The sequence below is a fragment of the Lentinula edodes genome, assembly GCF_021015755.1.
Source record: "Lentinula edodes strain Le(Bin) 0899 ss11 chromosome Unknown C8R40scaffold_2, whole genome shotgun sequence".
In the NCBI taxonomy this organism is placed as follows: Eukaryota; Fungi; Basidiomycota; class Agaricomycetes; order Agaricales; family Omphalotaceae; genus Lentinula; species Lentinula edodes.
In genome coordinates, this window is record NW_025764308.1 from 385,012 (window position 1) to 405,738 (window position 20,727).

The window sequence follows — 20,727 nt, forward strand, 5'->3', positions numbered from 1 at the left end:
TTGAAAGAGAGAAGCAATTAGTTTAATCCAGATGAATCAGATTGATAGGATTAGAATCAAGGAGAGCTGATTTGCCTCCGGACGAGGTGACAAATGATCGAAGTAAGTGTTAAACAGCAATGACAGTTGAACACCATTCAAGTCATTCTCCAAAAACAATTAAATTAAATGAATAACGAAGTACCTACCTATGTTTGGAGGTATACTTGAATCTTGGAACCATTATGGACCAAATAAGGACATGTAGATTCAAATTAAATGGTATCTGGCCGAGTGTAGAAGTTTCCTTGCGGTTCCGAACGTTTATTGTATTAAATTAATTGTACTGTGCGACTCTATATTCTGTATGTATAAATAGCGATCCGATGTATCTGGAATACAAGTGATTTTGGGACGACATTGCAGTGCTAATCCGTAAAAAGGAAAGACACACTCCCGCCAGACTGAAACCTCTTCGCTAGCAGCCATTTGGGCCCGGCACTTGTGAGTATAGGAACGTCGTGTTCTGCTCCTTGTGACTGCGAGAAGTATATCCAGTTGTTGGGTATTCTTTGAATTTAGGATCAGTCGTTGGTCTTAAGGGCAAATCACGCTGTGTGGTTGTGCCAGCACATAGTTCTAGCCCTCCGTAGGGGTCTGTGTGTTTCATAATTTACTTTGATTCAAACCCCCAATTCTTGATATACCCAAATCAATACAACCCAAGCACGAATCGTGCTGAATCTACCTTGATCAAAGGAATATATCGAATCCTTAGAACAATTCAAATTGATTGATTAAAGCTTCTTACTTAGCTCTCAAAGCTTTGTGGAACCTTTGCCAACGCTACCCCTTGCTATTAAATAAATTTGATAGCAGTGCACTCACATATTGTGTATTAGATTGGTTGGTTGGAGTGCCCATTAGATTCCTTCCTTTCTCTTTCACACAAAAACGAGGCAAGCTCGTTAACGGTACATGCTTTGACCTTTCCCAATCCATAATGGTGTTATTACCATAAACTATACAGTACATACTAGATCTCACATTATGACGAGTCCAAACACCTCAGTTGTCTAACTGCCAACTGAGGTGAGCCTGATAGTAAACTGTATACACACTACATACTGACAAGAGTAGATTTAACATATCTAACACATCCCCTCACAATCCAGAACTATACCATTTTGCGCAGACTCCGGAGTCACGGAACATGATCCAACCCAAGGAATGGATTGTTGGGACTACCTGCACCTTATGATTAGTTCTTAGGCTTATTCCATAAATAATGAGCTAGGAAATATGCTGCTAATTCTCAAACATTCTGCTGTACTAATGACTAGACTTGCTTCCAAATGTGTATTCTCCTTGCAAGATATGACTGAGCAAGCTGAGGGATGCTGAGCATTCTGAAGGTTGAATACTAATTTATGTGGTTGTTCCTCGAAGGGACCATGCTAATTACTCTTTTTTTTCTGGGTCTCTCTTTGTCATCCACAGGACACTGTGTATCTGCTGAGCACTTGCGAACCTTGAATTGATGTGAGATGAGTTCGTGGCAGCTATGGCAATTTCAACAATGTATTATTCAGGTTTCAGAAGCAAAGGAGAGATACCGACTCGGAGAGTGATTGCATTGTATATCGGGAGAATTACTTGAAAGTTGACGCGGATACCAGGTGCATGCGAGTTATGTCAACCGCGGTAGAATCAAGCAAACAAAATTCGGATGTTTGGCAGACCAATTTAAGCTGAGTTGGAGCGGCTTTTCTTGAGAGTCAAGTTACCCCGAGTACTTGTATGCAAGGAAAATCGCAGACCCGCTTCAAATTATGACTGGAGATAAAATCTGACTTCAGATCCTCGAGTTTGATCAAGCATAATCGTGAACAATACTCCACTCGCAGCATATAGGCATTGGCAGCAAGCAGCATATGAGTGGTAGAGCTGGTCACAGATGGCGGTTCACAGAACTGAGCACTAGAAAGAGGCTTTGGGGATTGAGGAGCCGAGGATGAAGAATGTTTGTTGAAAACCAGGATAATATCAGAAGGTAGAGGAAGTATCTTCGATGACATTGCACTCTGGTCCAAGGCGCCATATTACTGCGATTGAGATGGTTGAATATTTTCTTCGAACAACGCGTTGCATCTGCCTTGCGGGAACATTATACTGGCCGTATTGTAAACATTACGTATTCACTCTTCCTTACTCCAGACCCAGGTTTACGGGTCAACCCTGCAAAGAAAGAGCAGTTCGTTCATACGCAGAGTATTTGACTCGTACCCCAAGTTTTGAGGAAAGTGTACCGCTCTTCGAGAAGTGAGTCTAGTTCATCACGGTCAAAATGGGTGTTTAGTTTAACCGTATGTAGCATGAGCGTCCTGGCATCTTCAACTGTCTGTCATCGGCAGTCTTGCAGCTAGAGTCTTCCGCTTGGGATATAGGGTAACCACCTCATCTCCACAGTTGATATTAGCTCAGCTGACATATGAGAGAATTAAGGACTGAAAAGTAAATTTAGGAATACGACCATCATTCGTGCGTTCTCTGGTAAGGTTTGCACTCGAGGGAGACTGAATCATGTACCGAATGGTGGGTAAGTCTGATGGAGGCGGGCAATGTGCATTGCTTGAATTTTCAGGTGCAGGTCGCAAACTCAACGAGGGGAAGAACTTCCAGCCCTCAGTAGAAGTATTAGTGAAAGTTAGACAATAATCTTCGGAATTCCATTGACCAATGCAATTCCTTTCCATTATGTATTCCGACGTATCAACATATTAGAATCTGGTCATGAGAGGCAATGAGTTTTAGATGAAGAGGTGGTCTGTAATACACAGACTTGTTCAGTTCAGGGTAATTCGGTCGCCGTCAATGAGTGTGAATCATGATTTGCCCTTATATGCCCTGCCGCCTGCCGCCACTGCCTGAGCCACGCAACCTTTTCAAAGCCCTCAACTTGTCCTAAATTGGACTCAATCCTCTTCAAGCACCACTTCAGCCATGTTTTCTCCTTCTCCAGCGCCGCCAAGCCCTTTATGGCCTTTTCATGTCTCTGGGTAAATTTGGGTGTTATAGCGCGTGTGCGGGCATGTGTGTTTACAGAGAACAAAGAAGGATCAGTGGAAGAGACAAGGCCTTGAAGAGATTGAATGAGAGCGGCGAAAACTTGTTTCGACGCATGTAGGTTGCCCTTTGGGAGAGAAGCGGGGGAAGATTTTGGAGCATGCGAGGGTTGATAGATACTCCCTGCAAGTGCTCTACATACCAGCCCGAGGCTGACGAGATCATCCGCTATGGGTGTCAAATTGTACACCCGATAAAGCGCAACAGCGGTCATAACATCCTGCAATGGATGCTCTATATGTAAAGCATGAAGCAGGTGTCGAGCGGCTGGTAGAGAAAGCGGGACTTGGTATTTTGCGTGGTTGGAAAACATCTCTAGAGCGAGTTTGGGGCAAGACAAGGATTCCGCACGACCTAATTCATCATCAGAACCAACATACGTGATGTAGTGGAGGTTTACTTACTGATAACCAGTTCACCCCATCGTTCCTCCAAACCTCCTTCGCCTGGCTGATGCCGTGTCATATCCTTCCACTTTGGCACCTGCGCAATAACTTTACCGAGCTCTTCCTCACTCTGGGAAAGGTCTACGAGATTTATCCAGACGGCATTTCTCATAGGCGGCAATTTTCGTCGCTCCTTCGGATTCAAGCTTGTCTGTGTAAGCAAACGTTGGTAAAGTTCTTCAAAGCGTGCACGACGGCTATCCGAGTCTAAATGTTTGCTGGGCGCAGATTTTCTATGTTTCAGATAGCTGGGACTCTCAACACGAGTGGGAGTTGAGGCACTACTGGGTGAGGACGGCAGGTTCTCTCCTGGTTCGTCAGAAAACAAATCTTCAATTTCTAACTTCGATCCTTTTTTCTTCGAAGCTCCAAGTAAAACCTTTGAGCGTAGATTAGTAAAGCGTTGATAGAGTGCTCACCGACCGGAGAGACGTGTAACGTCCTCCTTAAGATTTTTTCATTCCGGAAAAGGTAGCGACGGGGAGCAACAAACATAGCTACCAAACAAGCGCTCAAATCTCAAACTTCATCAGCGCTCACTCGCAAGACTTTCTAGAGAAATTCTGAACTGGCAATGCATAAATCGCGTACATACGATACATATACATCATACTAGGTATCGGCATACTAATAAACATAGCCCAGAATTTTACCTCCAACGTTCTTGCGACGGGCTTCCTCATGATCTAGGATACCGGAGGATGTGGTCTACAAAGCAAGTACGAAGACCGAACTTCTCAAATTGATCCGTATCATGGTGCAATCGAGTACGTACCAGAATAATGATACCAAAACCACGAGAAGGCAGCAACAAGTTCACCCAGGACTCAATTTGGGTAACCTGAACGTTGAATCGAGGGGAAATGACCCCCGTCTTGTTCAAACGACCATTGAGTTGAATGACGATCTTGCCAGCACGATGGTCATCAATGATTTCAAATTCACCAATGTAACCTAAGATATGTGAAGCAATTAGTACGGCGTTGTATATGCATGTAAGCAGCAGAGAGGAAGTGTGTACACTAGTGTATACGAGCTGTAGACCCACTGTGAACGCATCCTCGTAAAAGATTGTCCGAGAGACGCGTTGTATGGTTTGTGTGGAACTTAAATGTTTATTGTTTCGGAGCGTTAAAACGAGGGACAGGTGGAAGCGAGACCTCGTCGATCGTAGTTATCACTCCGGGGTGAAACAGAATTTAGGTATCGTACTTGTGGATTATAGATAGATATATAAGAAACGGCAATAGACTCACCATGCCTTTGCATGACACTCAAGAATTTTACGACGACCTTTGATGAAGGGCGAACGAGAACTTGACGCTTGCCACGGCGCTCCGCGTTGACTATGTTGTTTAAGCAATCGTTCTAACAGAGGGCCCTCAGTCGTCGTATACGCGGATATGATGGAGTACCTACAAGTACAGAAATTCGGACCATTTTGAAAGACGAGACAACGCTTTTGGTCAATCAAGTATGGCCTACGATACAGGTAAAGAAAGGATGAGTAAGAGATTAAACCCAGAATGAGTGTCGCGCTACGGAAAGCGCGAGTCAAACGGGCGATTGAACTCGAAAACATCGGAGCCCTCAAGAGCGGACTGTATTCTCCAATGATTTGGCGAGCGCATAACCGCAGAGCGACACAGCATTCCTTGATGAGTACAGTGAGCAAGCACCTTTTAGACGAGTCTTGAGGGAAGGAATGCAAAAGGAAAATACCAGGAAAGATACGTTTCTTGGTGTAAGTCACGTGAAAAGAACTATACAGCTACCACGTCGAAAGTCCCACAGTTTGATTACAGTGATCAACTTTCCCTTCAGCGCAGAAGCCCAACTCCAGACGCCGTCGCCTGTGCCAACGACAATTTCAAGAAAAGGACAACATGGTATGTAATATGAGTTGCTGAAAGCTTTAATTATTGGACTTATGAATCTCGTTCTTCTCAACTCAAAATCATCTTGTGCCATTTGTGTATCATCAATCTTATGATTTACTGCATGGAATTAGGGTCGTGTTAGAACGAAAACCACCAAGAGGGCTTCGAGAGTCTTGATTGAAAAATAGTGCGTAAAAGGCTAGATTTTCGCTAGATCATACTGATCCTATTCCATAGTTATCCTCGTCTGACTCTCGATTTCCACACCAACAAGCGAATCATCGATGAAGTTGTGCGTTCTATTTTCGCCATGCTGCCCAAACTCTCGTTGATCTTCCAATTCACGCTTAGGCTGTTGTCCCTTCAAAGCGTCTCCGTAACAAAATTTCGGGCTTCACCACCCATTTAATGAAGCGCATTCAAAAGGGCCCTGTTCCTGGTATTTCATTCAAACTCCAAGAAGAGGAGAGGGAGCGAAAGGACAACTACGTGCCCGAAGTATCCGCCCTCGATGTGTCCAACGGCCTCGAAGTTGACCCAGAGACCAAAGTCAGACTCTCATTTATTACGGTTGTCTGAGTGCTAAATTTCACATCGCATAGGCTTTACTCACTGCTCTCAACTTTGACTCTATTGTTGTCAACGTTGTTAACCCTATCGTGGTTGCCCCGGAGCGTGGACCAAGACGAGAGCGTCGTACCGTGCCTGGCGCTGCACGGTCGTGAGCTATGGGGTTATGTACCTATGTGTTATGATGTATGAATCATAAGGATGTATGCTACAATCTGCTACAATGCTCCTATCTATCCTTTGCTAGAATGTGGTCGCCCACACAGAGGAGTGATGAATTCAAATTCAGAAGCGCCACCCCCTTCCCCTCACTCAATCTGGCATTGAACCATCATGAAATGGCCAGGAAATGGCTCCGGGCTACTAGTGACACCCTGACATGTAATATTGCTGTGAATATGGGGAAATTGATGTCGACAATACTTGCTTCATATGGTGCAGTTCACTTAAACACTGCAAACTTTTTGCAAACTTTATTACACGCCCAAAAAAAGAGATTTTTCTTATCCCTTTGGCCAATCGACTCCTTTTCATTATAGGAACAAATCCCCCAGACCGATTTTCGATAACCTCAAAACTGAGTGAGATATTTTTTTAAGTCCTTCCCAATTTGGCGCGTGTACTCAGAAAGATACATCTTTAATCAAATCTCCATCGAATTCCGAATCCAAATCGAACATGAATGTTTGTATAGAATTATTTACTGCGCTATATCGTCAATTTTGTCCCTATGCACTCTGACACTATCTGGCATATCAAAAAGTTCCACAAATCAGTGGGTGGATCAGTCCCCATGCAAAAAAAATTTTGGCCTCCGGCCGATTTGGCGCGTGCAAAAAGTTTGCAGTGTTTAAGTGAACTGCACCATAGATCAATTAACAACACAGGACGTACAGCTATTCTCATTATCGTAACGGAGCGGAAGGTATACCGTAGTGCAAAGAAATCATATAGAGATGTATGATGGGGAGCGGATATATCGGTTGGTAAAGTGATGCGAAGATGACGACAAACTCTGCTACGTTCTTTGTGGCGGAGCAGGCATCCACGTCCCGGAAGATATGAAGAGTTCTGCGGGGAGAGGACAGTCGAGTGGAAAATTTACAAGTCTAAAGTGAGTCTAGGAATCGAGTCGAGGGTAATAGAGGTTGAGTCAGTATCCAAACATCAGGGAAGATTGTGGGAACAGTCGTCGGACCGGAGACGTGAAAAAGTACAATGCTCGTAGAATAGAGGTAGTGAACAGAATCAAAGATATTACGCGGTGAGCTGACCGTTCGACACTGCGCCCAGCACCTTGTAGAATGCCCAAAGACATCCACCCGAGATGATTGGGAGGGTAAGGTTGTCATCTAAAGAACCAAGGTCTGGTGAAAGTATGGAAAATCAGCAAGACTGAACAAAGGAAATACAAAGGACAGGCTTACCCAATGCCTCCGCTATTCCACTAACTAATCCCGCGAATAATGCTATTATGCTCAAGCCTACCCAGCCCCCAAATCCACCTGATCCGAAGACACCCCCATCCCAAAACCACGTCACGTCGCCTCGTTCGACGCGTAATGGTACAGGCGCCATCCAGCCCCAGAAACCCAATGCAATACACGCTCCGGTCAAGGAAGCAGCGATGAATCCCGCGAGTGATTTTCTGGGAGCCAGAGGGAGGGCTAGCCAATGTTTGAGATGTGCTGGTAAGAAGGGTATAATAGGAAGGCGGGAGGGTAGACGGGGTGTATACAGCCCCCAGTGGCCAGCCCAAAGCCTCCCTGTGGTAGACGCCGCGGTATCTGCCCAAGATAGACTGATTATACGCGTCGATAAGTTGATAAGAGTAAACATGAGAGATACGAGAAGCTCACATCAGGATTGCGACTGTAGCGACGTCGAGCGGATAGAAGGTCAGGGCAAAGTTGACACCGATAATGTACCATATTACACCATTGGTTCCCTTCTTTTCGCTTTCCCGCATGAGAAATCCTAGGTAACGCTCATAAACCCGGGCAAAAGAAGGGTATGTGAGCCGAAGGTAATCTGCTGGCGCGATCACACAGAGCGCAGACCAAAGCGTGTACACTACAACTCTGGCGTTCCCGGAAGATATATATAGATATATTGTGAAAAAACCTGGTTTATCTCAGACATCAAGGCGGGTTAAGTAGAGCGTGAAGAATGCGTACCGATCGACGAGTGTAATAATTTTCTTGGAATCTCCCAGTCCACCTTCTTTTTTCCATCCGTGGCCTGAGCCACACCATTCCCGTTCCCGTTCAGAATTAACTCTCTGGCTACCTCTCCTTCCTCATCCTTCTCTGGATTTGGGCCGTTTCTGCTCCTGTCTTCGCCATCTTGTTCATCCCTCTCCTTCTCGCTATCATTCTCCTTCTCCTCTTCCTCTAATCCAAATATTTCCATATCCAAATGAGCACCAGTGACTCCTTCTAGTGCCTTGATCACCTTTCGCATAATGTCGTGTAGTTGGTTATTGCTGTCTGCAGAAAAGGAAGGCTTCACTTCGATGCTGGTGCTTTGGGCACCCGGACCCGGTTCAGAAGATAACTTGTTAGACGAGATAAAATTATGTTTCGCCTGAGATTTCGTGACCGGAACAGAATTGGCGGTTGAGATTACAGAGGGCGACTTTGTTCTGCGTGCTGAACGTCGTCGTTCGTGTGAGGGTGCCGACATGAGTATCGTAATTTTAGTTCGTCCAGTCAAGATCTTTATTTTCACTAAATTCGTAGTGCTTGGTAAAGTAAGCAAGACTTCCTAGCCAGGACACTCCAGTGGTAGAAAGATGGAAGAATGAGGGAGTACGACGAAAGAAGAACGTCAACCAGCACATTTGCCATTTTGGGTAAGCATACGTAATGAATTTCTAGCCGCTAAGCCGCTTTCAATGGGTTTGATCTTTCCTCAGCTACATACTCATGAAGGAAAGTAAAGGTGTACCTAGAAAGAGTGCATCTCATCTGAGTTCGTGAAAGTTGGGATAATTCCCCCTGCTTTTCAAAGATCAACACTATTTTGTACTTTGTGCTTTAATGCAAGAAGCAAGGGTCAAAATATGCATAGATTAGCGTATGAGGGCGGAGACCCATTGCATAATTTGCATTCAGCATTCAACGTCAAGATTCGCCACTTACTTCCTCGCGCTTCCGTTTCTCCTCGCTTAGCGCTGAACATTTGAACTACTTACGAGCTAGGGGATGCCTGCTGAGGCAGGTCAGTCAGTGACAGCAGGTGGGATAATAAACGCCCTAACGTGGGGTAAATTCGGAGCCGGTGCAAAGACTCAACTCAAGAGGCAAGAGGTCTAGACTTTTCGGCACTTCTCGGCAATTGCAGTGGGTTCAGTCCTGTTCCTGTCCCAAGGCAATGACAAGTCTCTGAATTGTGTCGGCGCAGGTTCCTCTTTCACGCTGATATTAACTTGGTAGCTGAAGCTTTTATACCCCAAATTTTACCATAAACTATGCCGGCGGCAGCGGTGGCCGTGGAAGGCATCCAGAGCCTAGACTATAGTCGCACTGCCACTGTAAAATCTGGGCGTGGTCTAGGCTGGCCTATTCGTCCGCGGCACGACATCGAGTGTTCCTGTTAGAGCAAGAAAATGGATGAAAGAACCCCAAGTTTACTAAGAAATTCGTGTGCGAGGAAAGGAAGAAAGCCTGGGAAAGCCATTTAGCAAGGAAAAAAAGGATATGTGATTACATCTGTATTGATTTTCCCCTTTCTCAAACGCGAACACTCTTGCCCGGAGAACATATGAACAGCCGTTCTAGACACTCGAATGATCTTTCTCTTCCTCTCCCTGAATATCACCAACAATACAATTCTTCGCCTTTACCACCGATTACCTCCCCGCCGTTGCTTCCTCCTTCGCAGAATCTCTGGGGGCCTTCTATTCACCGTACCTCCAATTCGAGGGATGAAATTCACCCCCAAGTAACTCATCACCAACCTCCATTATTACCCAGACTTGATCACCATCCTCAAATTAAACGCGAACAACGCGACAGCTTACCTTATCACAATCAACAACCTGTACCTCCAACCATGGAGGACTCTATGCCCTCTACCAGTGACTTTGTCAAGAAACTATACAAGTGCGCAAGATGTCAATCATCTTGCTTGTTGTATGCTGACGGTCCGCTTGTAGAATGCTTGAGGACCAATCTTTCCAGGATGTCGTGTCCTGGGGCCCTCACGGCGATTGTTTCGTCGTCAAAGATATGAATGAATTTACCAAATCCATTCTACCGAGGATGTTCAAGCACTCCAACTTTGCTAGTTTTGTCAGACAATTAAATAAATACGACTTTCATAAAGTGCGATCCTCATTTCAATCGATTCTCGACCAATCTGTACTTACGCTTCTCCGTTCGTAGGTCAAGAACACTGATGACAACGCATTTGGAGAGCATTCCTGGACGTTCAGACATCCAGATTTTCACGCAGACAGGCGTGATGCGCTTGAGAATATCAAACGCAAAGTCCCTGCGTCACGGAAAAGTCAGGGCGCGCAAAATGCTGCGTCAACAACGCGACCGATGGGTTCATCGGGAAGCACTGGAATGCCATTAGCTAGCGGCTCAGGTAGTGCTGGTGGGAGTCCTGTCCCGTTTTATGGCTCCAGCGGGAATGGCTACAATGGTAAGCGCGGATTTCTTCAACCAAACGTTGCACTCCTCTTTCTTTTTTTGTACTCTACATGTTAGTCGTATTCGGCGATTGATTATATTTCATTATCCAGAATACCATACGCAGCAATTGCAAACCCAAGTCGATCGGTTGACTGCTTCGCACGATGAATTATCTTCTCATATACGGTCCCTAGAGCGGAATATAGGGAACCTGGAGAGGAATCTGGGTGGCTTGGAGCGAAATTACCATGAGGTACGTTTTTTTACAGAGGCTTCGCTATATCCTCCTTAATTTTCTCCCTGCTCATAAATAACTGCGCTAGGTCCTCGTCGAAATGGTTGGGTTTCAAAGAAATATGGCTCAGCAAGACTCTGTAATGCAGGGTCTCATTGAGTGGGTCCTACACGGTGGTGGCGCCGGAGGGGAGGGTGAGTAGGATCCCGTGCATATCTTTCAATGTCTTTCTTGGTTTTTCCATTCTGTTTGTACGCTTTGGCATAGTGCTACATTGATCTTAAAACCATCACGTTCCCCTTGGACTTTCATATCCGCCATCCCTGCTTCGCCCAATCTTCTGGATTTGACATTCATTGAGTTTGTGTTTACTGCAACTCCCGTATCATCTTCGTCCCTTGTTTTCAATCCTAGATGTACTTTAAAATTTCTTGGTCGTGTTGTGTTACCACTTGGTTTCTTGACACCTTTCCTTGTCGTCATTGGGATGTAGTCCTCCCTTTCCCCTCGAGTTGATGCATTTCGCATAAAGCCTTTTTCACTGCTTCTTCTTCTCTGTGTATTGTAATCCTTATCCCTTCATTTGAAGATAATGTACTGACCTCGTCCTTGCTTTTTATTTCCTTCTATATCCATAATCAAACCATTTCTTCACTCAAAAACGGAATGGAATTGCTCAAAAACAACATGCTGCAACTGGAACTGTACATAAATCACCAACTTCTTGGATACGGCTGGGTCTGGACCCGATCTCGACATATGGGCCTGGGCTTGATTCCACCGGACTCTCGTATGGCCTGGACTTTTTGGCCCGTCTATCTACTACAGGCAAAGGTAAACGGCGTGCCCTTCCGCCTCCTACGAGCAGTCCTGCCGCCATCCTCGCCAACCCCTCATCATCGTCGGCAGCTGCAGATAATGCTTTTGTTTCTTCCCCTTCCCAAGCAGGTCCATCTCAACCTATGGGCTCATCTACGTCGCTGCCACAACAACGATCCCCCCATCAAGGGATGTCCTCACTATCAACCTCATCTCCTCCTGCAACCGTAACATTATCCAATGAAAACCCTTTTATACATTCTTCTGTTGCACAAAATCTCATCGGGCCGTCTTATCGTTCGTATAATGAAAACGGGGGATCAAATCCAATCAATCCAATGGGTACGTCGGGGATCAACGACTCCGTTGGACGGTCCGCATTGATGAAGATGAACGAGATGTCCAGAAGGGCAGGCGATGCGCTCAACCCAAACGGGAATCCGAGTGGAGGGAACGCTTTCAGTTTCGGAGATGGTGGAGATAGGCCTCCTTCGAGATTGTGGACTGCAGCTACCAACGCTGGATTGATTAATCCTGATGGATCCTTTGTCAACCCATTGAATAACACAGTCCCAGTCTCGTCGCCAAACCCGGATGCCTGGAATAACGTGGCGAGTGTAGGCCCAACGAAAATTACATCTCGCCGCGATGCACTTGCGAAGATTGAAGAGCTGCAACGCATGCGTCCAGCTAGTGCTGGGTTCCTCAGTAATGCGGCAGCTAAATTGGTGAGCGCAATGGAGACTTTCGGGTCAAATGGGGAAAACAGAAACGTTCCGGTACAAGAAGGATCTCAAGATAATTCCATAGATTCCGGATCCTCAATAACGGATATGTCCAACGAGGAAGTGGTCATGCCTTCCGCGTCGACGGTAGCTGCGAATGCAGAGCAAGAACAAGAACAAAGGTCGCAAGAATCACAATCAAATAGCTCAGATCCTTGGAATATGATGCTTCCTAATGTCCCTTCACTGAGTTCATTTGGTTCTCAGGACGGTTCAGCCTCATTGCAAATTCAACAGGAGCAGCCATCAACCCCACTGTCAATGCTCACTTCCTTCCCCGATTACACATCTAGCCACGAAGGTTTACAGGTTTACACTGTTGGACACCTCATGCCCAGGAATACAATTGATGATATGAACGGGACGTGGAGTTTTGATCCTGGAATGTTCGAAGGTGGTGGATTCAACTTTTCTGGAAACACTATGGTGGGCGGACAAGAGCGTAAAGTGGATGGTGGGAGTCCGACGATGGCTTCTGCATCACAGGTTTTCGACCCCTTGCCTTCTTCATCGTCATCTCCGCCGTCGGGGCCAGATTCTAGCTCTAAAAAGCTTCGCGTACGGCGTTCAGCTTTTGTCCCCGGGTGGGCAGTCTCTCCGAGAGTTCTTCTCGTAGATGACGATGCGGTGAGCAGGAAGTTGGGAAGCAAATTCCTTCAAGTATTTGGATGCAAGATTGATGTTGCAGTCGACGGGGTGAGTGCCGTCAATAAGATGAACTTGGAAAAGTATGATCTGGTGTTGATGGTACGACTGAATTCTATCAACATGTTTATCTTCTCATATTTCTCTATCAGGACATTGTTATGCCTAAACTCGACGGTGTTTCAGCGACATCGCTGATTCGAAAATTCGACCATATGACGCCGATCATCTCAATGACAAGTAACTCAAAACCGAACGAGATAATGACATACTATCACTCTGGTGCGTTTTTTCTCTTACCGGAATTCCATCTTTCATTGAGAGTGCCTTCTTAGGTATGAACGACATTCTTCCCAAACCATTCACAAGACAGGGCCTGCTCGATATGCTTGAAGTGCGTGCTCACAATTTTCTTTTGAACGAGCCTGTCTTCACGACTATTCATTTTTGTAGAAACATCTTATGCATCTCAAGGTCATCCAACAAATGTCGCGAGTGCCTCGATCACTCGGTATACCCCCCTTATCAGATTCGGGTTTCGAAGAAGCTATCACTTCACAAGCAGCACTACTCACTCGTCAGAACGTCAACATGGCTTCAACATCCAATTCCAATGAACTATCAAACTCCAACGGCGCACTGTCTTTGCCGTCGTCAACAGATATGCAACCATCATCATCGTCGTACTCGTTCACCCCTCTTACCATGGGCGCAGACGATGACGATATGGATCGCCTGAATCCTCTCGCTGGAATGGGTCTCAGCGATGACCAATATAACGCAATATTAAATGGAATCGTTAATGGAGAGTCATTTTCGGGGAGCATGGATATGGGTGGATACGGTAATGATTCACCTTTGACAAGAGTGGATTCACAGAAACGGAGACTGGATGACCAGGATGATGGTAGAGACGGAAAACGAAGTCGGTTTGAAGTTATTGAATGATATTTCTTCTATTTACTCAGTGTGGATCAAATCTGGTGGACTTGTTTTGGTACAAGACAATGTATTGTGTAGGACTTTCACCAAACCTCTACTCTTAGCAGAATGCCAAACATGGGCTTAGAATAATTAGATAGAAGTTGGAGCCTTTTGAAACTCGGTAGACCTACAAGACCGCAGGTGGTAGCGATGATATAGCTATCAATAGCGACCTCCATATCCATAGCGAAAGCGATATCCGTAGGATCCGCGAGAACTGCTATGATCTATAAACATCAGTCAGCTTTGAATGGTGCATAGCAAGACAAAATGACCGACATGTACTAGTATCGCGCACAGTGCTGACACCCGAAACATTGGCAAGATTGACGAAACCCTCCTCAAAGCGAGCAGCGCTTCCACCAAGGCCTCTTGCAGACGAAGCTGCACCTACGAAAAAATGTCCACAGATTTCAGGTGATTAAGAACTAAATACGTACCGACCCAATCCGAACGACAGTAAACGCACGTAAGCGACTGAGCCTGTCTTTGCTTCGTCGTCCTCCCTACCCACATTTGTAATTCAAGGATCTCTGCACGAAATTGAATCGCAGAACTTACATTGCGTCCAACACTCTTTGTGAACAGCATTATGACATTCGTTACACCATTCAAGAATTTTCTCCAAGCCTTTCAGATCCAGTTCTTCAGCGTTCATCTTGTCATAGCAAATGGGACAATCGTCCTCGGATACAGGGATACGACGTGGATCGTCAGACACTTGAGCTAGAGATTTTTTTCAGAACTTTTCGTAATCTTTTTTTTCGAATCGGGGTGAAACAAGATTACCAGATCCCGTACTAGTAGTGGTAACTGGCGCACGTCCTGTCGCCTCCCGCCATGCACCGACGACAGTTTTGTTCGCAATAAAGCTTCCCCGAAGCTGAGGTGGTGGAGGTGCTGCAGAGAATATTTCTGATAACTCATCTAAAGACCAGTGAGTTGGTCAAATAGTTGCAGCGAGTCTGGGGAATTGCACCTGAAAGTAGCGCTCTGAAAACATAGATTGAAACTTTAACGGAAAGGGCAATAACTACATATCAGTAGTAAAAACGCACTTTTGATACCAATAATTCGAACTTTGTGGGATTTGGAGGACTTTGACAAGAATGAACAACTACAAAGAATGGAGGCAAGTGAATTAGGCGATCCTCCATCATGACACAGCTCTGTGTGCTGGGTTGGAACGCACGAGATGCTTGCAATGGTGCCCTTTCTGATGATCTGGGCCTGTGTAAATTTACTGTCAAACGTTTTCGAATCTGAAGACACTAGACGCGCACTAACAATTGCAGTGAGGAACATTGTCGATTGTAACAGTGTAAACCTGTATAAACGTCTCAGAAGAATGTAAAAGGACACAAAGCTGAGAGCATAGTACAGCATAAGTACGCACATTTCCCGTCGACCCCTGAACGGTGAATTCCTCCTTCAACGCGTTTCCTTCACGGTTCCTCTCGATGAGATAAATTCTGTGAAGGATTTTTCCATGATAAATAGATATGCGTTACATAGACGGCACAAGACATTTCTCCAAATCTACTTCACATACCTTTGAGCTTGCGCAAGATACCGGTCCAATCTCACAGAAATATCATTGGGACAGGTAGATCGAAATCTCGCAAGCCTCTTTTCTCTGGGTTCAGCCTTCTTGCGGCCTTTTCCTTTTCCTTTGCTTGATACCTGATTCGAAGTCGTTGGAGTCAAAGATGCTGTAGTGGAAGGAATGTCCACGACTGGTACTGAAAGTATTGAACTCGAATTTGCGAACGAACTTTGGGGAACTTGAATAGAGTCTGTCCGTGCTTTCTTCGAAGCTCCGCCGATAGCCTCATATGTTCCATCTGCTTTACGCTTTTGCAAAACCATAATAAAGCGGCTGAAGTTGTTATTATGGAAAACGAACTTTTTAGTTACTCAAGCGCCGGTAATAATGACGTGGACATTTTTTGACCGGCTTATCTAAGGGCGCAGGCGAGTGGGGGAGCAGACATGCAGCAGGTGGTAGTCGGGGGATAAGATCAGGAAAGGGGAAGATCGGGAAGTATACTAGTATTGAGTGATGTTTCAATATTAATGAGAGGAACACTTGTCAACACAGGAACGGAGCATGTAGAAATCATGCATCATTTGCGAATGATAGTTACAAGGGCATTATGTGTGTACTTTTTAAACGTTCTTCATGTACATTATGTGATCCAACATCAATGTTCAATCATTCGAGAAAGTTACAATTCACCTTTAACCTTTTCATACGCTCCACCCTTCATATCCTCGAAAACCTGCTGCGATTCTGCGTATTTCTCCTCTGCATACTCTTTTGACTCTCCACCGGCACCTTTCAAAACCTCCCAAGTCCTAGCTAACCGATCCTCCACAGGCCCAACAACATTATCATCCAAAATCTCCTTGAGTCGTGCGAGCATACGCTCAGCTGAGGAAGCGCTCCGTACCCAGCGTATGCGCACTTCTTGTAGAAGGGTGGGTCGTGAGGTAGGTAATTTGTTTTCAGAGACACCTGATTCACGGAGATAGGCGCGTAGTCGGGCATTTGGCCAGGAAAGGTAGGGGGCATTGTATGAGGATAGAGTCGATGAGGTGCTGTGGTATCTTCGGATGAAATATAAGAAGAGTATTCAAATGATTAGATTTAGTATGACACTCACTTTTCTTTAAAGAGCGATAACATTTCGTCTTCCTTCACCTGAGCATCGCTGCGCATATACCCATTTTCAATGAGCCAAGCCCGCATTTGGGATTCGGACCAGGCAGAAGTGAATGTAGATTGGGCATTGTAGAAGTTATCTCTGCGGCATTAAAAAAATGAGAAATCGCCGAGGATGAAAAAAATATAGATAATCACTGGATCATTTTCAACATCTTGTCTCTGGTAGCAACAATGTCACTCTTCATGTAACCATTATCGATGAGCCATGTTCGCAGGTCACTATCGGACCAAGTGTCCCACACATGATGTTTGCTGTCATAGTAGTATGACTTCATGAGAGCAGTATACTCGTCTCTCGACATCTGTACGGAATTCCGAGTATCAATGAGGTTGTGTGCAGCAAGCCAATCGCGCTTGAAGAAAGGAAATAAATATACGTGTTATACTGCTTGGACATAAGAACTAACTCACAATATAACTGTCACTCCAGGTCTCCCAAGCATTCCCAGAAGCAGTCGCATAATGGGTTTTGGCCGATTTTATCAGCTCATCTCTCTTCTTTCCCGCAGCTGTACGAGTATCAATCACACCGTTCTCGACGAGGAACTTGCGGAGCTGAGTATCATCCCAAGTGGACCAAACGTAGTCCTTGGTAGAATCGAATGGTCTGTCAGGTAGAACGTCCGGCGTTGCCTGTGCTGCATACGACGACGCAGCTGACGAAGCTTGGGAAGCAGTGGCAGAAGCGTCAGACATGTATGCAGATGCAGCCTGGGAGGCGGAAGCAGAGTACTTTTCCTTCGCCTCTTGCCAGTCTTTCCAACGACGTTTTGCTGCAAGAACAATTTGTTCCTTTGGTCCTTTCGGTGCGACTATACCCTGCTCGAGAAGCCATTCTCGAAGACGAGATTCATCCCACGAGTCAAAAGTACTATCGCGAAGAGAAGCAAATGTTTCTTGGAATGAAGTATATTGTGATGGAGTCCAGGAGGAGAAAGAGGAAGGGAAAGCAGCGGTAGCTGAATCAGACTTGGGTTTAGAACTGAACCATGAATCTGAGGAGGCGTATGCTGGGGAAACGATGAAGAGAGAGAGGATTACAAATTTTTGTAGACGGATTTGCATAGAAGACGATGAGGAAACATTGTACGTTTAAAATTCCCTTATATACAGGAATGCTTCGTCGGAGCCATGATGATAAAATGACGCGCTGGGTTTGGATAGGTCTGACGTCGGTCGTGGCATGGTCGTTCGCGTCAGAAGCGGTTCACGACCACGTGCCGTTCTTGCGCTACCCTGGCTGCCACCTCTAGACCCTCGCTCTGTGCTCTTCAGGACAAGATGGCTGCCCAAAGAAAGTGTCTCCAGGCATGGAAGGATCCAAGTGTGCATGGCCAACGCGGACACATCACCCTCATAAACCATTCCTTTGAGTGTCAAATGTTTCAGCTTATTGCTATTGTACACTTGAGAGTCAGCTGGGAGCATCCCACCGCTTTCATCTCCGAGCTGGGAGATGCAATATGTAAAAAGCGGCCTTCTCAAGCCTGGGACACAGAACAAGGATAGATTTGACATGGATGGGAGTCAAGCCGAACATAGTCACAGAAGTTATATTTTTCCACGCAATTTTGAGCATTGTTGTCATGGAGGGATTGTTTGCAAAGACCTTGACTGAGATTAGCTTCGGGGCCAGTTCGAAAGAGTCGAGAATAGCATCCCTTGGCCATAAATGTGTGAGCCTTGTGGGTATAGCGAATAGGTTAAGGAAAGGGATCCATTCCCGAATGGCAGACAGTAAGCATTTTGGATTGTGTCTTGTCCCGAGGAAATGTTTGATAACGATAAAGTCCACCGCGCGCCAGCGGTGGGAATGAGCAGGGAATGAGCCATAAGCGAAGAGATTCCAATAGTGCTGGATAGGAGCGCTCTATATAGAGCTCAACTAGTGCCAAAACATTTTCATCTATTTCTTCCGGGTCCGAATTGGCCCATCCACCGTCCATAGCAGATTCAGAAATCCTGATACAAAACCAAAGGTCTGGGGTAGCTATTGCAACATTCCTCCAACGAGAACAAATATGTCCGAGCTTGGGAGAAGTCGAGTCATACTGGTTATCAGGATCGCCGTGCAATTCGATACAGCGACGAATTGTGGGATGTAGTACGGTGAGTGTTATCCTATGATAAGCCAACCTACGGTTGACTTATTTCGGACCAGGGACCTTGGGGAATTTTCCGCAAGGTCACGAGCAAAAAAAGTAGTGCCCACGTTTTGAAGTAGTGAAGATGGTGCACTCTTTCTGTGCCATCCTCCGCACAGAAACAATTCCTTATAGGATAACCGAACAAAGTTCAAAGTTCAACGCCCGCATCCTTCCCGACCTTCTTGTTCTCAGGCAGACATACAACATACTCATAGGGATCAATTTTTGGGGAGAAAAGCCGCTCGGCTTCCTTTCCCGCAACCATCATCAGGCGATGCCTCAATTCATTCGTATGATGCATCTCATTTCTCTTTCTCGCTCCTTCCCCATCCTCGCGATCAGCTCACAGGCTAAAGCGCAACTCTATCAATGGCTTTGGCTGTTCTCAAGCACGAATTGGATACTTGGGATGCAGCTCTTCAAGCGTACGATTCCGAGGACCTGGATGGCGCTTTAAGTATATTCGAGGTAAGCTCTTGTACAGCTCTGAAATCCCGGTATTCCCAAACTGTTCTTCGTAGAAAATTTCGGATACTTCCAAGGTCGCAATGAATGTTGGGTTGATACACATGTACCAAGGAAACTTTGGTCATGCCATCGCCAAATTCACAGACGCGATTGAACTTGACCGTTTCCTTGCCGTTGGGTATGTCCTCACTAGTAAGAAAAGAGTCTAGCTGAACTTCGTTGACACTCGCATGCTAGGTATTTTCAACGCGGAGTGTGCCATTACAAGCTCAAAGCAATGGAAAAGGCGTTGCAGGACTTTGTCGATGCTGAAGTCATGATGAGAGGAAATCAGGTTGTGTATGTGAATCATTCATAGTCAATGTTCATCCTCGTTACTAAATGTCAATGGGCAGCTATTATCAAGAACTCGGCCTACAATTCGAGTTGCATACCGACAGAATCCTTCTCGACCGTGGTCTTACCTTGATACAGCTCGGGAGGTATGATGACGGTATGAAGCTGGTATGGGAGTCGGGTTCACTCAAAGAAGAGAACTCCGAGATATATGCAATGGTATGTGCATTCAGCGGTACTTATTCATGTACCAACGGACTGGCTCTTTCAAAAGCCGACAGGACTATTATTTCGCCCTCCCGCAAGTAAACGTCTATTCCTACTCAAATATCAGCACGCTACCGGCGCTGAAAGTAGAAACTTCTACCATAGCAACACATCCACACCCATGTCGCCGGTACCCTTTAGTTCCGGGCCCAATTCGGATTCTTCCAGTACATACGCCCCCAGTACCAGCGACCGCGGCTCTGTTTCAGTGCGAGAAGAGAGATCTTCAATACAAAAGGACCGCGGCTATTTTGAACCCTCTGACGCTAAATACGCTTTCCCATCTACATCCTCCTCCACACTACGCCACCTCCGGACAGACTTAGTCAAAGTCTTAGGTCCAGATCTCACGTCCCCCACAACCGAAATCTCCACCATCCCTTGCGCCGGTGTGCGTATCGCATCTGGGAGCCTTATTGGCCTGATGGGGTGGCGATTGGTCGTCGAACTAGTCGATGATGACGACGACGAAGATTATCAGAACGAGAAGAATCGTCGTCGTCGTACCTGGGGACAGAAACAAAAAGGAAAAGGGAAATTCAAGGTAGTACAGTATAAGACACCAGCTATCGTGGGTAACTTTATTCTCGATACCGGAAGCGCGAAATCCGTGGTGTCACAAGATGCACTTCGCGCTTTGAAATATCGAGGGAAATTTAATCGTATGTT

The 20,727-nt window shown here is 45.7% G+C and overlaps 9 protein-coding genes across 9 annotated transcripts; 3 read left to right on the forward strand and 6 right to left on the reverse strand.

The window, feature by feature from the left end:
• Window positions 1–1,734: 1,734 nt before the first annotated feature.
• C8R40DRAFT_1079567 (uncharacterized protein) lies at window positions 1,735–2,119 on the reverse strand (the record flags this gene model as incomplete). Its single annotated transcript, XM_046227046.1, has 1 exon — window positions 1,735–2,119. A coding segment is annotated over exon 1 (295 nt), but the record flags the coding sequence as incomplete, so codon positions are not given.
• A 513-nt stretch (window positions 2,120–2,632) lies between these two features.
• On the reverse strand, window positions 2,633–3,773 carry C8R40DRAFT_243100 (uncharacterized protein). Its single transcript, XM_046234471.1, has 3 exons — window positions 3,510–3,773; window positions 2,822–3,459; window positions 2,633–2,766 (listed from the first exon to the last, which is right to left on the reverse strand). The coding sequence occupies exons 1-2, from the start codon at window positions 3,661–3,663 to the stop codon at window positions 2,831–2,833; spliced, it is 783 nt and encodes a 260-aa protein (XP_046091367.1). The 5' UTR covers window positions 3,664–3,773; the 3' UTR covers window positions 2,633–2,766; window positions 2,822–2,830.
• A 327-nt stretch (window positions 3,774–4,100) lies between these two features.
• On the reverse strand, window positions 4,101–5,328 carry C8R40DRAFT_1079572 (40S ribosomal protein S22). Its single transcript, XM_046227047.1, has 4 exons — window positions 4,971–5,328; window positions 4,808–4,919; window positions 4,327–4,505; window positions 4,101–4,259 (listed from the first exon to the last, which is right to left on the reverse strand). Exons 1-4 carry the CDS (start codon window positions 4,989–4,991, stop codon window positions 4,179–4,181), a joined length of 393 nt encoding a protein of 130 aa, XP_046091368.1. The 5' UTR covers window positions 4,992–5,328; the 3' UTR covers window positions 4,101–4,178.
• On the forward strand, window positions 5,329–6,456 carry C8R40DRAFT_1079575 (40S ribosomal protein S17). Its single transcript, XM_046227048.1, has 5 exons — window positions 5,329–5,440; window positions 5,563–5,618; window positions 5,669–5,723; window positions 5,783–5,980; window positions 6,034–6,456. The coding sequence occupies exons 1-5, from the start codon at window positions 5,438–5,440 to the stop codon at window positions 6,154–6,156; spliced, it is 435 nt and encodes a 144-aa protein (XP_046091369.1). The 5' UTR covers window positions 5,329–5,437; the 3' UTR covers window positions 6,157–6,456.
• Window positions 6,457–7,258: 802 nt separating this feature from the next.
• C8R40DRAFT_1033491 (uncharacterized protein) lies at window positions 7,259–8,686 on the reverse strand (the record flags this gene model as incomplete). The annotated part of the gene is made up of 4 exons (XM_046223343.1): window positions 7,259–7,368; window positions 7,429–7,802; window positions 7,861–8,125; window positions 8,179–8,686. The coding sequence occupies 4 exons, from the start codon at window positions 8,684–8,686 to the stop codon at window positions 7,259–7,261; spliced, it is 1,257 nt and encodes a 418-aa protein (XP_046091370.1).
• A 1,371-nt stretch (window positions 8,687–10,057) lies between these two features.
• C8R40DRAFT_1065366 (HSF-type DNA-binding-domain-containing protein) lies at window positions 10,058–14,076 on the forward strand (the record flags this gene model as incomplete). The annotated part of the gene is made up of 9 exons (XM_046225663.1): window positions 10,058–10,107; window positions 10,161–10,329; window positions 10,390–10,654; window positions 10,755–10,897; window positions 10,968–11,073; window positions 11,708–13,230; window positions 13,281–13,410; window positions 13,464–13,522; window positions 13,582–14,076. 9 exons carry the CDS (start codon window positions 10,058–10,060, stop codon window positions 14,074–14,076), a joined length of 2,940 nt encoding a protein of 979 aa, XP_046091371.1.
• A 256-nt stretch (window positions 14,077–14,332) lies between these two features.
• Window positions 14,333–15,981, reverse strand: C8R40DRAFT_1033748 (uncharacterized protein; the record flags this gene model as incomplete). Its single annotated transcript, XM_046223363.1, has 10 exons — window positions 14,333–14,502; window positions 14,553–14,614; window positions 14,670–14,832; window positions 14,914–15,039; window positions 15,092–15,105; window positions 15,171–15,229; window positions 15,305–15,342; window positions 15,400–15,439; window positions 15,509–15,584; window positions 15,665–15,981. The coding sequence occupies 10 exons, from the start codon at window positions 15,979–15,981 to the stop codon at window positions 14,333–14,335; spliced, it is 1,065 nt and encodes a 354-aa protein (XP_046091372.1).
• A 359-nt stretch (window positions 15,982–16,340) lies between these two features.
• On the reverse strand, window positions 16,341–17,905 carry C8R40DRAFT_1034011 (uncharacterized protein; the record flags this gene model as incomplete). The annotated part of the gene is made up of 4 exons (XM_046223384.1): window positions 16,341–16,713; window positions 16,779–16,919; window positions 16,976–17,193; window positions 17,252–17,905. The coding sequence occupies 4 exons, from the start codon at window positions 17,903–17,905 to the stop codon at window positions 16,341–16,343; spliced, it is 1,386 nt and encodes a 461-aa protein (XP_046091373.1).
• A 1,451-nt stretch (window positions 17,906–19,356) lies between these two features.
• On the forward strand, window positions 19,357–20,100 carry C8R40DRAFT_1034019 (uncharacterized protein; the record flags this gene model as incomplete). Its single annotated transcript, XM_046223385.1, has 4 exons — window positions 19,357–19,455; window positions 19,509–19,633; window positions 19,693–19,794; window positions 19,851–20,100. 4 exons carry the CDS (start codon window positions 19,357–19,359, stop codon window positions 20,098–20,100), a joined length of 576 nt encoding a protein of 191 aa, XP_046091374.1.
• Between the last annotated feature and the right edge of the window lie 627 nt (window positions 20,101–20,727).